Source organism: Falco biarmicus, chromosome 5 (assembly GCF_023638135.1).
Source record: "Falco biarmicus isolate bFalBia1 chromosome 5, bFalBia1.pri, whole genome shotgun sequence".
NCBI lineage: Eukaryota > Metazoa > Chordata > Aves > Falconiformes > Falconidae > Falco > Falco biarmicus.
Window position 1 is genome coordinate 60,384,992 of NC_079292.1, and position 15,216 is coordinate 60,400,207.

Sequence of the window (15,216 nt, forward strand, 5' to 3'; positions counted from 1 at the left end):
GTGCTCCTGCAGGTTTCTTCAGCTGCCTATAGGTGCATTTGTAGAGGTTGGGAAACTCTGCAGGAATTGTAAATTCTGAGGAAACATCTTTGCAAAGTAATTTCCTGTATCTTTCAACAAGCCTGGCTGCAGAGCGTGATCAACACCTCACTAATGGGCTAAATTTTAAAATAAATGACCTTATCACGGACAGAAACTGATACGAAGGATGAAGAGAGAGCTGCAGAACACAACTGAGGAATGGTGGTGAAGGATCCTTCCCCATGACTTTTCAAGCTGATTTTGTCTTGGACAATACACTAGCAGGAATACTTGTAGTCCTAAACCAAGTCTTCCTGGTGTGAAGCACATCCAGTGTCAGGCGGAGCTTCAGACGCTTCAGCATGTGCGCTCAATGCACATGTGGATTAACACACACTTCAGCGACTTGTGCCACAAAGGGTCCAAGGTAATGGCAAAAGAGCGGATCCTTGCCCATACTACAGGGGGAAGTGAGGAAACTGTAAGAGATTATACGGAACTAAAAGACTGTAGTTTTTCTTGAAAACTAGGCCAAGGACAATCTGATGTAAATTGCTGTATGCAGAAAAAGCAGTGGATGAAACTGGCTCATAACTTCATACTACTGGCAACGGTGCTGGCTCATCTGCATGGGTGATTTTAATGACAATTCAAGCTCATGCAGAGCTCTGGAGTGGAACCTAAAATCAACCTCCTCTGGAGGCCAGAAGTGTTTAACTTCCAAGGCTGTGGTTTTGAGTCTCTCTCTTTCAGGCTGTGGAAATACCAAGATCAATCTGAAAGAGCTCCAGGATTTTCATAGCCAGAAGATGAAGAAGCATCTGTAGTCATTTAGCACATTATCCTCAGGAGAATCTTCCTGCAAAAATGGAAGAGCTGACCTGCAATCCCTGCCCTGGGCACTCCAATCCCCCAGTTCTGCGTGCATCCTCCAAACAGCTCTTTTAAAAGTCTCTATTTGGGCAGGGTAGGAGGGAGCAATCTCCAAGCTGTGACCAGCCCTCAAGTACATCCACTCCTCAGGCAAATATGGTCCTCTGGCATGGGGCAGGAGGGCAAGCCAGCTGAGGGCCAAGCTCAGGCAACACAAACATCAAGCTCAGCTGGAGGCAAAGCAGAGCTTCCAGTGAGAAGTTTGGGAAGGTTTCCCCAGGCGAAGAAGAGGACAACACAGATACCAACAGGCAGGAATTCAGCTGCATCTTCCTATCCTTCTTCTGTTACAAGATCTCCAGTGTCATCTTAGCTTTGAGGGACTGCTCTATGCAGCAGCTGAAGTTTAGCTCAGGGCTGCTCGCTCCCAGAAGTATCTCCCTGGCTTTTGTCTCACACAGCCCTGTCCAAACCACTTCTATCAGGCTATGTTTGTGTGCTTGCCTGCCAGAGATTCAGTCCATCCCAAAATGGCAGTGCCTTTCCTGCTCATCTGGTGGCCCAAATCCACCACCATGTCACTGACATTAGAGCTTTCCCTGTCTGAGTTTTGCTTGCTCTTAGGAAAGTGCCTTAAACCACGCTCTCTGTGTCCTTTGCACTGATGCTGCTTTCTCCAGAGTACCTCATCTCTGGTCTTTGGTTCGGTAATGACCCAAACTCACTGCATGACAGTGGGAACCGTGGGGGAGCAAGTGTAGGGCGATACTCTGCCTGTTCTCACAGCTCTGCCTCGCCAGCATGGAAATACTGCCACTTCTTCGCTCTCCATCCAATTCTCAGCGGTGCAGCTGATAAAGACATTTAAAGGCATGAAAAGAAATGAAAGTGCTCCATCCCACTGGAAGCCACCAGGAGCTGGGTATTGAACCTTCATTTGTGCTTTTGGAAGTCTTCCTCCAGGGCTTTAGTGCAGCAGCGAACAAATGATGTGCAATCTATTCACTGTTCTTACCCGCTTATTTCACAGCTTGAAGAGTGGCAATAAAACTAGGGACTTCAGCTCAGCCGGTTTTGCCTGATTTGCCAATTTTTGTTGACATTCTACATTCCAGCATCAGGACTTCTGCAAATTTTCTTTCTATTTTTATTTCTACTGTCAGTATTCTGGCACATAAATGGGAGTGGAGTGCCACGCTGCCAGACACCAGCATCAGTGCTGGCTGGTGGCACAACTCCCCCATAAACCTTCACATCTAGACCCTCTAGAACAAGCATTTTAAAAGCCATCTATAAGACAGAACGGATTCCTTATATCTGATAGTATTCTTGTACGTATTGGTTGTCAGAGATTCTGAGGCCGAGACTGTCACTCTACGAGGTGCTGAAAATTTGCCTGTTTAATTACCTCAATTTCCCTGTTCGTAACGGAAGGATAAGATCTTCTTCCATGCCTCAACTCATTAATATTTGTAAATTGTTCTGAGATTATGGGATAGTTGGAACTATTTATAGGAATGCAAAATGCCATTTCTATTAGGTGCAAGTTGCCAAGCAATTAAAAGATACTGAGTGTCACAATATGTAGCAAATGGGACACCTTTTTTTAAATCAGCCAAGAAATACCAAGTGTCTCTGTGCCTCCTAGTTGCTTATTTTATACTTTTTGCCCTGAAAAACTCATTAAGGAAATGTACTGGGCCAGACTGTGATGTTGAGCAAGAGCTGTAATCTCTCTCAAAGTTCCCTGCCCACAGGGAAAAGGATGCCCATGTGGGCAAATCAAACTCCTCTCCCTACAGCTCTACAACATGCAGAGCTTTATGATTTGCTGCAGAAAGAGAGGGATGTGAACCACAGTTACAGCCCCTCTACACCTCTTAAAGGACATTTCCTTTCTGTGGGTACACGTAAAGAACAGCCTCTGCTCTCAACCCTTCCCGAGAAGGGGAACATAAGATCCTTTGAATCTCAGCTTTCCTCGGCTGCCTTCTATGGAGTGACCAGGGAGAACTGCTACTGGCGCATTCTGCTACAAATGAATTTACTTTGATTCCTTCCAAAGGGTTGCATAGAGTCTGTCCTCATTTCTGTCTGGGAAAGCTTTCCGAGAGGCCATTTGGACAAGACTGCTGCAGTAATTCATGCCATTTGCAGTCAATTTGTAAACCCTTACTTGTGTCCCAGAATGATTAATTATTTTCCTAAGAATATGAAGCAGTGTATGTGTGTGTGTTTGTGAATATGCTTGCTCATGAAGAGTGAAGACAGGCAGTTCCCCCAGGCCCAGAGGCAGGAATAAAGATCAGCACGGATTCCTTCTTTGTTGTGTAGGAGTTTCTGTGGTACTTCAGTTGTTTCACCCCTCCACATTTTAGGTTTTAAGTGAACCCAAAGCAGAAGGTAGCAGGTCTCCTACAATAGACTCTGGAAGACCCAGTCTAACATGTCCTGGTGGTATAATCCTATGTTTATACCCTATGTATAACTTACCCTAACAATGATCATCAGCCTTGGCTTCAGCCACCCAGGAGAAGAGCAATTAAAGCCGCGCCTCATCTTAGATTACGAGGTGTAAACTTAATTTCTTTGAAGTTTTCAATATGATTAGTTTTGTAACAGCTTTCAAATCAAACAGCACCTTGCTGGTAATTTCTGGATGAACATACATTAACTCAATCAAATTCAGAACAAGGAATCTACAAATCCTAGGATTTGGAATGATTTCCTAAAAGCTATCTCAAATATTCTCTATAAATAACCATCCAATACAAACTAATCCCAAAGGGAAGGCTCGTGGGAGCAAAAATCAGAACAATTGCTGGAACAAATGCTCAGGATTTGCTTGGGATGGTAGTCTAAGCCCTTTCTTGCAGCAGGATACAATAAATCCATGTAGGCTTCCACTAACTAGCCACTATACTAAGTCTGGAACCTTTCAGTGTTAAGTGCCCATACCAGAACCTCTCCCCTTTTCGCATTTTTAGGCTATTGCTGCAGGTGCTAAAAATTATTTGCTCCTTGCTGTTACATGTAGAGTTGGGTGAGAATTTACTGACTTCCCAGTTAAACAGTTAGAAGACCATACCAACATGTATCGTAGTGTATGAGAAAAAGAACAGCAATCAAATCCTTTTTAGGCTTTTCATCACTAAAATGATTTTCTGGTAACAGCACAGTTGACTGGGCATTCCTTGGGAGCAACTGACTATTGGGGGACTGGTAGAGAAGAGACTGTTAGTTAGGAAAAGTTTTAAAAGGAAGTATCTATCCTTCACTAGGTAAGACATTTTCCTCTCCTTGTCTGCCACATGATCATCCCCTTTGCTATTATAATTGTATACCCAATGGTACCTCCCTCAAAAGGTTTTGTTCGACTGATTTGTCTGGCTAAGAAAATGTCAGCTGAAAGAATAAATTTGGGAAGGGTGCAAGCACAAACACACAGAAGATTTTAAAAAATTACCCCGTTCTGTACTTCTAGAAACCAGTCTCCCCACAAGTTTCACAGTCCAAATCCCACATGAAGGGAAGAGAAAGTCATGTGACAGGTTAAAGAAATCCAAAGCAAACTTGAATATTAGCTTTGTTGTACTGTCCTGTGACACAAGTTGGGTAAAGTTACTCTTTGGGCTGGTTTGCTTATGAACTCCTCTTGCCATACTGCAGTGACCCTTTTGACTTTAATTTCAGCACTGTGCAGAAGCTTCTGCTGTCTCTCCAGCTTATTGTCAGCATCAGTATTAAGCTGTTCTAGCAGGAGATGTGATTAACTTGCGTGTTCTTAACCCATGCTTCCCCAGTGCAAAAACCTGAGATACATAATACAAATAATAATAAATCCTATACAGTCTGAAAAAGCTTTGGAACAGCTGTGCACAAACAGTATCACAAGCTTTGTGTCTTAGGGGATGGGAATGAGGCTGATTTTTTAAAAACGCACTATTTATCCTACCTTGCTGGCTTTCAGTATCTCAAACATCAGAGGCAACCCTTGTGTGATGAGTTCCTCTGTGTATTCTTCTTCCTGAATGGACTTGAATTCCTTTAGCAAGCACTGGATGAGGGGTCGTCTGTGCTGCTGGAAGGATGTGCGCAAGGACTCCAGCCACGTATGCAGCGTCCAGGGAACACCTATAGATAGAGGACAGAGCTCACTCCCAGCTTCAGAGAAGGATGTGCCCTTCTGCTTTTTTACCTTTATTTATGTTAAGATTTTAAGCAAAAGCTGCCAAATAATCCTAGAAATCAAATTCTTATTTATCCCTGATTGAGAAGGCCATCGGTTATCAGGAATCCCAGAGTTAATGCACAGAGGCTTTCCTCCAGATATTAAGAGAAGACTGTGGTCTCTCTGCTCATCTAGCTTTCAGCTCCTCTGCTGAGACTGCCAACTTGTGGTAATTACTGTGGTGCTCTGTCATGCAAAAACCTTTTGGAACCTAGATTTACACTAGCTCATTTGTTTGAATGCAGCCCGGGAGAGCCACTGAATGGTAAAAAACCTGATTTTGGTCACTACGCACCTGGATTCAAACTGGTGGTCTTCAGAGTAAAACTTTCTTTAAATGCTACCCCATGTCCTCTCCTGATCATTACTGTTTTCCCTAAACAGCACTGGGAGCGTTAAGCAGATCAGCCTTTTCAAGCAGTTTGTCGTGGCAGAACCACTCTCCAGGAACTTAAAGGGAACTGCTCCCATGCACTGAGTGAGAAAGCACATGGAGCTAAAATACCTCTGCAGGCATTAGGCTGGATGTGACCTAGTTTCTGCTCTTGCAGAACAGAGCAGGAGAAAGCAAAAGCCTGGTGTTTGGCTACAAAAGGTTTTTCCTTCCATTTCAGCAAACGTCCAGTGCCTGGAGAGGAGCCCCGTTACTCTCCTCCTGTTCATTGCCAGGTCTTTGCCTGCTCAGCCCACGCAGCGAGCCATCGCTCAGACCACCGCACACCCTGACCCATGCCATGTTCCCAGGGCTGGAGCATCACACCGGCCAGAGACGTGTCAGGCACGCAGATCAATGGGGATGGTAAATACACAGTCCAGACCGAAGCTCCTCTGCGCTACCCGACCACCCTCCCCACAGGCACAAGCAACTGCCCAGCCCGCTGGTTTGATGTTCCAGCCCCGCACTGGTAGAGTTGGCATACCAAGAAACCAGCTCCCTGCTCCTGCCCTCAGAGGCTCACAAGCCTCAGAAAATAAAAGATGTTTTAGTGGTGGACTGCTTTACAGCAGAGTGTGAAAGAGAAGCTGTTGGTGAACACTGCTCCAGAGTCTTACTTAATGCCCTGCCACACAGCAGTGAAGATGGCTGCTGGTGGAAACCACTCCATCCTGCAGAAAAGTGCCAGTGGCCCCTGAACAGGAGCTGTGGAGCCGAAATGGGCTGGGAACATGCCAAACACCCCATCGCCTTCTGCTTCCACAAGGGCTGAGGAAGGTGCAGCTGTGGTCAGTTTAAGCAACAGCCCGTCAAGAGAGATGCGTTTCCTACAGCGGTCTCTCCCCGAGGGAGAGGAGCGGGCGCCAGGACTCACCTATGCTCCGTATGTCAATGGTCACATCCACGTAGCCGTGCTCGGCGCTGTGGTACATGGCCTCCTTCAGGGCTTTCAGCTTGGCCTTGCTGTTGCGGCTGGCACAGAGCGGAGCTGCCCCCGAGTCAGGCAGGTCCGTCCCCTCGGCCAGGATCTCCTCCAGTGACAAAATATCGCTCTTCTCCTTCTCCGGCTGAGCAAGCAGCTTACGAAAGACATTCCTGTCAATCGCAGCACAACAGAGAGAGGGGGAGAGGGAGAGAGAGGGCAGGAGAGCAGAGTCAGTGGCTAGGCTTTCGTTGTGCCCAGCGTACTTGCTGTGACATGGCAAGTTAGGACAACCCAACCAGGAGATTAGTTAGTGGCAGAACCAGCTGACAGCAGACCTGAGGCAAGCACAGCATCTGCTAGCCCACCTGCACTGCCTGGGCCACATCCGTGAGACACTGCTGTCACAACAGGAACCATACAGGTGTCATGTGAGTGGTGGCATCTCATGGGAACAGAGACGCATGAGCTAAACATGACTCAGGACTTCTTCCCACAACCTGGGAAGGCTGAGGTGCCTGTGGGACAAGCTCTCAGGACTTCCACCATGGAGGCCACTTGAGAAGGGAGCTGCCTGGAGCTACTGAAAGCACCACCACTTGATTACACTCAAAGCGGTCTGGGGAAGCTGGAGCAGCTAGACATTCAACAAGGCTAGTCAGGGTAGGTTCGAGCACATCTGGGACCACTTTGCAAAGCCACAGATCCAGTTGAGCTATCAAATAATAAAGCCCAAACACAGAGACTTGGTGCCCTCAGGTCTGTACCAGCGTAACCTCCTCTATTTCAAGAGTCGCTCCTGGTTTCACAGCTGTGAGAAAAGAAACCAGGCTGGCCCCCATCCCACCTCCCTCCTACTCCAGCATCCTCCCTGCACCTGCTCAGACCCTGGTGTGGAGTGGCAGCAGGGCACGGCATGTCCCAAACAAATTTCAGGCAGAGAGGGAAGGAGGAGGTTGTGTTTGTGAGCAGTGTACAGGCAGAAGCACAAGAGCCAGGGCCTGCAACATGCACAGCCAGCAGCCAGTCTGAGGACAGCTCCAGGTCCTCCTTGGGCACGTGGCTCCCGCTCGTGCTGGCTGAACGTGAGACCCCGATAACCAGATTGCCTTCTCTGTCCCAGGGATCCCTCCCGGGCTGCAGACGGGCAGTGTTGTGCGAACCTGCCCTGACATGCCGTTAGCATGTTGTTAGACTAGCAGCTCGTCTCTAAGCAAACAGACGGTAGGTACTGTCTCTAACCTGTATCTATGTTCCTCTGGATGGCTACAATCAGAAAAGTAGGAACGTGAAGATCATAATACTAATCCATTACACTGCAGTCAACTCCTGAGCGTTGCAAGATCATGCATGCCAGGTGCTCATTTCATTACTTTTTTTTAAAAAAAATTTGCAGCATACATACAACGTGAAGACACACAGGACTTTGCAGTAAACACAGATGGAGAAACTCTATTCAACAAAAATTAAGGCTGCAGCAGTACAGACACCATTCGCTCAAACCTGAGAAATACATCAAGACATTCAGAAGGAATGTCTTTGGCATTCCTTTCTGCAGTCACATCAGCTGCCATTTAACAACCATTACATTGCAACACACCACAAGGAGTCCCTTTCCTTTTTTTTAAATCAGGTATCAAAAAGCAGCTTGTACCACCAACTGGTTAAATTCACATGCTAGCAAAAAGCCTTACATCTCTGCTCAGTTGGTGGCATGTTCATTTATTCATGCAGAACTTTCACCCATCTGCTCAAACCGGATGCCGAGGCAAAAAATAAGCACTTGAAGGATGCCACTAGACTTGTTCCCACTCTACCTGTGTCCATGTGCAGCAGCCTGACTGAAAGAGTTCATGTCACCTTGTGGAGTCATGGAAATGCCATTCCTGTACATTGTTCCTATCATGGGGTCAGCTCCTCGCTCCAACAGTAAACTGACCAGTTCAAAATTTCCTGCAAGTCAAGAGACGCATTTTTACTTCTTTCAAAATCTAGTATTTGCCCACCTAAAACACAGATAACAACTGAAGAATATATTACAGTGGGAGAAGAAAGTCCTTACCAGCAGCTGCTGCCAACTGTAAAGGAGTTTCAGAGTAATTTTCCTCTCCATGCTCCAAGGAACCTTCTACCTTTGCTCCAGCATCCAGCAGCAGCTAGAAAGAAAATTCACTATTTAGAGCAACTGGGGGTATCACAGTCTTCAGAGTTCATGAACAGTGACGAATGAGAATCTAATGCTTCTTGTCATCTGCAAACCAGATATGATGGAGACAAGTGACATGCAAATTCTGCCCATTGTTTCACAGAGGCAAACTGATTCCTTTTTTCGCTCATTTTACGCTGCCAGACACCAGGAACACTAGTGTCCAGCTTTAGAGCCAAAAAAGTGTAACCCAGTGTTTCTGAATGGGAAATGGGGTAAGGTCAGTGTTAAGGAAGTAATGCACTGAAGATGGAAGTACTGAAAATTAGCCCAACAAGCATCCTTCCTTCATGGTCTTCTAGAAGCCCAGCACCATCCTAAAATGGATTAGATTTCAATTGCCTCCATCATAAAGACATGACCAAAAGAAAGGCAATTCTTAAGAACCAATTGTGGCAATGAGTCCAAAAGCTGTGATCTCCATCAGGGACACTTCCACGTGAATAACAACAATGCTGAAAACAACACTGGCCAAGAAGAGCAGGATGGAGCCTGTGCTCCAGCCCCCTCTTGGCCATTTCTGTCTTGAGACCTTCACAGTTTTGGCGCTTCATTAAGTGTGCCATAGACACAGCTGTTTTGAAGAATAAACCTTCTCAGTGTCTGAGATGCCAAAGCACAGAACCAGCATACCCTACGTGACACCTCAATGGGGGAAGGAGAGCGAGTGCTTCTCCCCCTCTGGAGCAGCACAAGGGCTGTTTGTCCACCTCTTCTCCACCAAGGCAGCAGTTTTCTGTTTGCTAGAGTATTATAGTGTAAGAAAGTGTAATGAATGAATAAACAAACATATAAAACAAGTGGTCAGGAAGGAGCACAAGGAGTTGTCAGACTTTCTTTGGTGCAATTTTGCTTTAAGATTGTCCTATTTAAACCTCATATTGGTTAAAGGTTTGAACACCACATTCACTATATAATAGGTCTTTTATATATCAGTACACTCTAGAAGAAGCAGAAGTAACCAATATGAGTATGACAAGAGGATACTGGTTTGAGATGGATGTAATTAGAACTGAAGAGGAGAAACAAAAGAATGAGATGCAGGTAGGGAAATACAATAATACCTGAACTACAGGAATATGTCCATGCAACACAGCAAATGTCAGAGCTGTCCAATGGCGGGTCTCAGGGTGGACGGATGGGTATTTATGAGCAGTACTGACAACCTACAAACAAATTAAAGTTATTTTTTTTAAAGAGCTATACGTAATAAAATTCAACCTGCCTGAAAGCCAGGCACGTGAGGGATAAGTGAAATAGAAAACCTGGGAAGGGTGCTTTACAAAATGATTGGCTTCATTTTTTTTTTCCTGTAAAAATTTTCTCAATAGTAAAACTGTTCATGCTGATTTGACAGCTTGAATAGAGTCCATACCAAATGAAGTCTTTTTACCAACTACTGTAGCTCCATCTAAACCACTGGCCACCAGATACTTTTGCACAAGGTCAAAACATCCACAGCTGGTTACAGCAGCACACACTGGGGAAGCAGGGACGGATCAGGACACTTACAGCTAAGGATCACTCCCACTGACTTCACCAGACCCTGTACCAACAGCTCTGGGTCTTGGGATTGCTCCAGGCCCAAAGAAATCCTTTCCACATAAACTCCTATGACATTTGTCACTGCTGTCATGAAAGACACATCACAAGCCCTACCCTAGAGTGCACAGGTGTGCTTCCAGGCTCCTCCTCTCCCACTGGAGGAAAAATATAGCTGCGAAGTGAAGGGGCAGAGTAGCACTTCAGGAATGATTTAAAAAAACTGTCATTTTTACTGTCTTCTCCTGTCTGAGTTGAGCTAAAAGAGCAGGGTGGTGACAGTTAAGACAGATGCAAACTATATCCTTAGAAAACAAAATGGTATTTTTCACATTGCTCCTTCGATTTTCTATGCCTTAGCGCCTGGTTCCTCTAGTGCAGACATCGGGGAAGATGAATAACCACTCTGCTTCCCATTCCCTGTCTTGAAGAGGGGGGTATTAATATTGACGAGGTTCACAAAGATGGTAAAAATCTAATGAACATTTGCAATCCAAGACTGCACACTCAGATGGAGTGTGACACTAAAATTCAAAATCTTATTATTGACCTTCAGAGGAGGACTAAAATCAGAGTAAAAGATGAACCATCTCATCAGCCAGCTATGCTTTCACTATCTTGTCTGAAGTACTTTTATCCATGTAGGGGAGCAGGGCCAGTTATTAAATGCTCAGTTGCACTAGCAGCTCACATTTCCAAGCACCACATGCAGCGTTTTGCTAGAAGCACACGACCAGGACCTCAGTCCCAAGGACAGGGATGAGGGCAAACACTGAAGAGCCCATGCAGATCCTGCAACTTGCCAGAGTGGATCTGCACCAGCACCTGGCTGTCATCACCCAGGTTTGCCAAGGAGAGAGCTCAAAGTGTAACAGGAAAAGTTTGCTGGCCTCTCAGCAAAGGCATGGTACTTCTTTGGGTCTGTGTTTGCTTAGAAGGAAGAGGATTGAGCAGCTTGTGCCTTGAGGTTTAGGCTGGGGAGCAAGAGCAGCGGAGGCTGAGGATGGGCACGATCACAGTTTAGTGAACACATCCAGCTCCTCCTCAAGCATGGCCTCTCACCACTGTTTGGGGCAGCCCACGGAAAGCGGCATAGAAAAGGAAGTCATCCTAACTCCTTTGCTCCTTTGGTTTTTGGATTAGAGTTCTTTCCAGATGACATGGTGTTGCAAAAGACCTGTGGTGGACTGGGCTTTTAAGGCCTCAGTTGAGATTTGCTGAGCAGCTACAGGTCCCTCTGACTCCAAAGCAAACTGCAGCTTCTCAGCACATCTGGAAATGAGTCCATTTTTGCTAAAGATGGGCAATCAAAAAGGGAGGCACCCAGTATTTGACGCTACTTTTGGAAACATATATATATATATATATAACTGATTTGCAAAGTGAAAGGGGGAAAATGATGCAGGCACCTGACAGAGTATTTATTTTTGTTCATGGTTGATTTGCCTTTTTTTTGCTGTAATTGCCCAATTTGCACAGTTCGTTGTGGTGTGCACAAATCATCTCATAATTGCACACCATAATTATTCACAGTTCTTGTCCCAAAGTGTTTTCATTTCATTTTAGAGCAAACACTCTACAGAAATGAATCAGGGAGGTTCACATTCCTCACTAGAGCTGTTCTCTCAGATGTCAGCAGTTTCAGGAAGACAAAACTGTTTAAATTTGCATTTGCTTCAAGTCTGGAATATTACTGGACCAACTGGGAGGACTGCTCCTAATGAAAACTTGTCCTAGGAACCAGCTAATTCCATCTCACCTCTGAGGCACAGGCAGGGTTAAAGGAGAGATCAGTCTCCATGCCCAGCCAGTCTTTGGTGTACCTACTGAGAGTGCTGACAAGGGTTCAAGTATTCAATTATTGCCAGCTCTTGAGGGTGGTGTGCTTGAATTTGGGGAACTGAAATCATCAGCTGACTTCACATAAGCCACCAAACAGCAGTCACATAGTAGTGACTATCGGTCTCTTAAAAGTGACATCCATTTCTGCTTTTAAATTAGATTTTTCAAAAGTGCAAAACGTCTGGCTGAAAGCAGTGACTACAATTTATCAGCTCGCTCAAGTCCAAACAGAACAGATGGAACACAGATAAGTGAAGCAGACAGCTTAATTTACTCATGACCTCAACAAATTGAAACTGGAATCATTAACAAATAATTCTTTCACGGATTTTCAAACGGCTTTTAAAAAATGTACATACCTGCATTGCACTGAGTTGGACCACAGATTGTTTGGTGGACAGATTGTGTAAGTTTGTGATGTGCATTCATCAAAGAGACATTTATATTCTGGGAGCTTCAAGCTCCTTATTCAACAGTTTTTACACCAAGGTACTTTGTAAAACAAAACAGTGGAATCTACATTGCACTTGTGTGCTGGGGATGCTTAGCTGGAACATCCCGATGCATAGAAATGCTCAAGCTTTGGCACATTACCAGACAGATATTTCTTTTACCCCCTTCACTTTAACTCAGCTAAGATTCAGGGAGTCCTTCCAGTATCATTGGAGCTGTGCTCTGTGCTAGCACTAACGCCTGTATTCATTCGCAGTGTGCAAACACAACTAAATTGATATTACCTGTGGGGCAAGTCTGATGACTTGACCCCCTTCTGTGCAGTGAATCCCAATTTTAACCTAATGCAGTCTGATTTCACTATTCATTTCACGTGGTGCCATGGAGGATAAGAGAAATTTATCTTTTTTTTAATTCTTGGAATTTTCCCTCTACTACAGTTGCAGGGGGTAGTTTAAGATGTAGACAAATAACAGAACAAAGATACAACCAACAGAAAGTCCTCACCTCAGCATTCAGATCTGCTCCAGCATCTAGCAGCATCTGCACCATAGCCTCATCACCCCTGACACAAGCATACATCAGTGGAGTCATGCCCTAGTCATTTTTTGGAGTTAAAAAACAAAGGAATTGACAAATTTAACACAGAACTCTCTTTAATTTTCTTAAACAATTATTTAAGTATATATCATCAAGACTAACAGTATGTATGTAATGAAAGCCATTACCTCTGTTACAGACATGCCCCTCAGACTAGCAAAAGCTGAACATTTTTGTAAAATCTCCATTTTTGTTGTCACTTGTGTTGACTGTGTTTTTTTCACGTTATCCTCAGCATCCTCAGCATGGTGAGTGAAACCAGGCTTGCCAGCCTCATCTCCACCTTCATATACTAAACCGAGCATCTTTGTTTTTGGAGCCCGAGAAATGTTTTTATCAAAGCAACTGTATTTCCACCGGTATTTTAAAGAGAGTAATTCTATTCAGTTTTCTATGAACACAGTTTCATAAAAACTAACCTTTTAGTAACTGAAAGAGTCTTTAAAAGCATCTCAACTCCTCTTTAAGATAGGTCAGATTTGGGCACAGCTTTTTCAATGCAGATACCGTAAGGGGCTGGGAATGTCAAGGCTTTGTACAGCACTCCCTAGCAAACAAGGACTTAATTTTAAATGAAATGCCAGACAGTATTGCTGCAAGTTGCCGTCTCTAGGAAAACGTGGCCCTTTTTGGAGGAAAAGTAGATTAAGTGACCCTTCACTACAGAACCACCACAATGCCATTTGTATTAATCTAAAATACCTGCTGTGGCTGATCACCATTTCCCTTAAGATAAGTATTACCGTGGCTGTGGTAATGAGTCCAGATGAACCCCTGAAAAAGTTGTTAAATCTACCATAAATTATAACAGAAAAAGCTGCTTATTAAATACAGTAGGGGGTGTTGATAAACAGCCACCAGTTGGTTTACAGTAAATCTACTGTAGCACGCAGCTACCTCTCATGCAGGTTTATAGCCTATCTCAAGGTCCCCTGGTAAATTTGCTGTCAGACGATAGCCCATTTGCTCTTTAACCTGAGTGCTGCCGTGAAGTGAAGTGATTTTCAGAGAAACTGGAAGTGCCCAGCATGGCCAGTCACAGAGCCATGACACCTCTCTTCCCAGCAAGAGCCCAGCACCACTGTTTTGGTTGAACTGCCCCATTTTTCCTGTTTGCATGCAAGGCTAAAGGTAGTTGGTGCTTATATATGGACAGGCTGCTCTTGTAGAGAAAATATAAATTAAGGTTTGCCCCTGCAAGGTATTGAGATCTCTCCTGAAACACACTGACCATTTCACAGGAGCAGATCTGCAGTGTCTTACAGAGACACAGAATAAGGGTATAGGCATTTAGGGACTCATGCCAATATCAAGAAAAAACACGTTCACCCCAGGCAAGGAGAGTTCTTGAAGTTTCTTGCAAAGTTGAGTGACTTGAAGTTACTTGCAAAGAGAATTTGAAACTACTTCAGCTACAGTCAGTGGCAAAACATTTCCTTTGGCAGTCCATACACACTACAGGAACAAACAGGACCACAAGAATTACAAAAAATTGTGTTTGGACCTTGAAACATGCAGACAGGATGGCAACTTAAAATTAAAGACATGTTCTTTCAACTGTTTTTTTTTATTTCTGTAAGTGGCATCATTTGATAATTAAAAAAAATAATAATTGATAAATATATAAAAAAAATTAGCACAAGGGGTCTAATCAGATCTGAAGAAAAGAATTTGAAATCCTGTGCCGGTGCTCACCCCTGCAAGATGCAGCACGTGGGCAGCCATGGCAAATAACCCTGTAGCAATGCCTGGAGCAAAGGGTCTGCCTGGGGACGACATGGGATATTTTGGCACTGCTGAAGCTGAAGACGGACTTACCACTGACTAAAAGGGGCTCAGAATGTCATTCTGCAGTATCAGGGTTCTAAAGAGTTAATAAGGTTTCCAACCTCCTCTTCCCTTGCACTGCTGTCCCTGCTGCTTTTGCCTCTGCCAGTCCCCCCAGGCTTGCTCTGCAGCTCAGCCTTGTGCTGCAGCATTGCTCAGCCCCCCTCTCTTTGCAAGCGAGAGGAATGGATTTTTAATGAGCCCGTCATTAGTGTTTGACACAGGAACATGGTAACAAGGTGCACAGTCAGTGCATCAAAGCG

The 15,216-nt window shown here is 44.7% G+C and overlaps 1 protein-coding gene across 2 annotated transcripts in view; it reads right to left on the minus strand.

Annotated features, from left to right (window-relative positions):
- The window catches only part of ABTB3 (ankyrin repeat and BTB domain containing 3), a 187,663-nt gene that overhangs the window by 26,677 nt on the left and 145,770 nt on the right, over positions 1-15,216 (minus strand). Inside the window, exons 6-11 of one of the 2 annotated variants that reach the window (XM_056341005.1) lie at positions 13,034-13,123; positions 9,754-9,855; positions 8,546-8,639; positions 8,301-8,436; positions 6,436-6,656; positions 4,850-5,028 (exon numbers count right to left, since the gene is read on the minus strand). In XM_056341005.1, coding sequence (XP_056196980.1) covers positions 4,850-5,028; positions 6,436-6,656; positions 8,301-8,436; positions 8,546-8,639; positions 9,754-9,855; positions 13,034-13,123 — 822 coding nt within the window. The remainder of the gene's footprint in view (positions 1-4,849; positions 5,029-6,435; positions 6,657-8,300; positions 8,437-8,545; positions 8,640-9,753; positions 9,856-13,033; positions 13,124-15,216) is intronic. The other variant, XM_056341007.1, reaches the window with a different exon arrangement.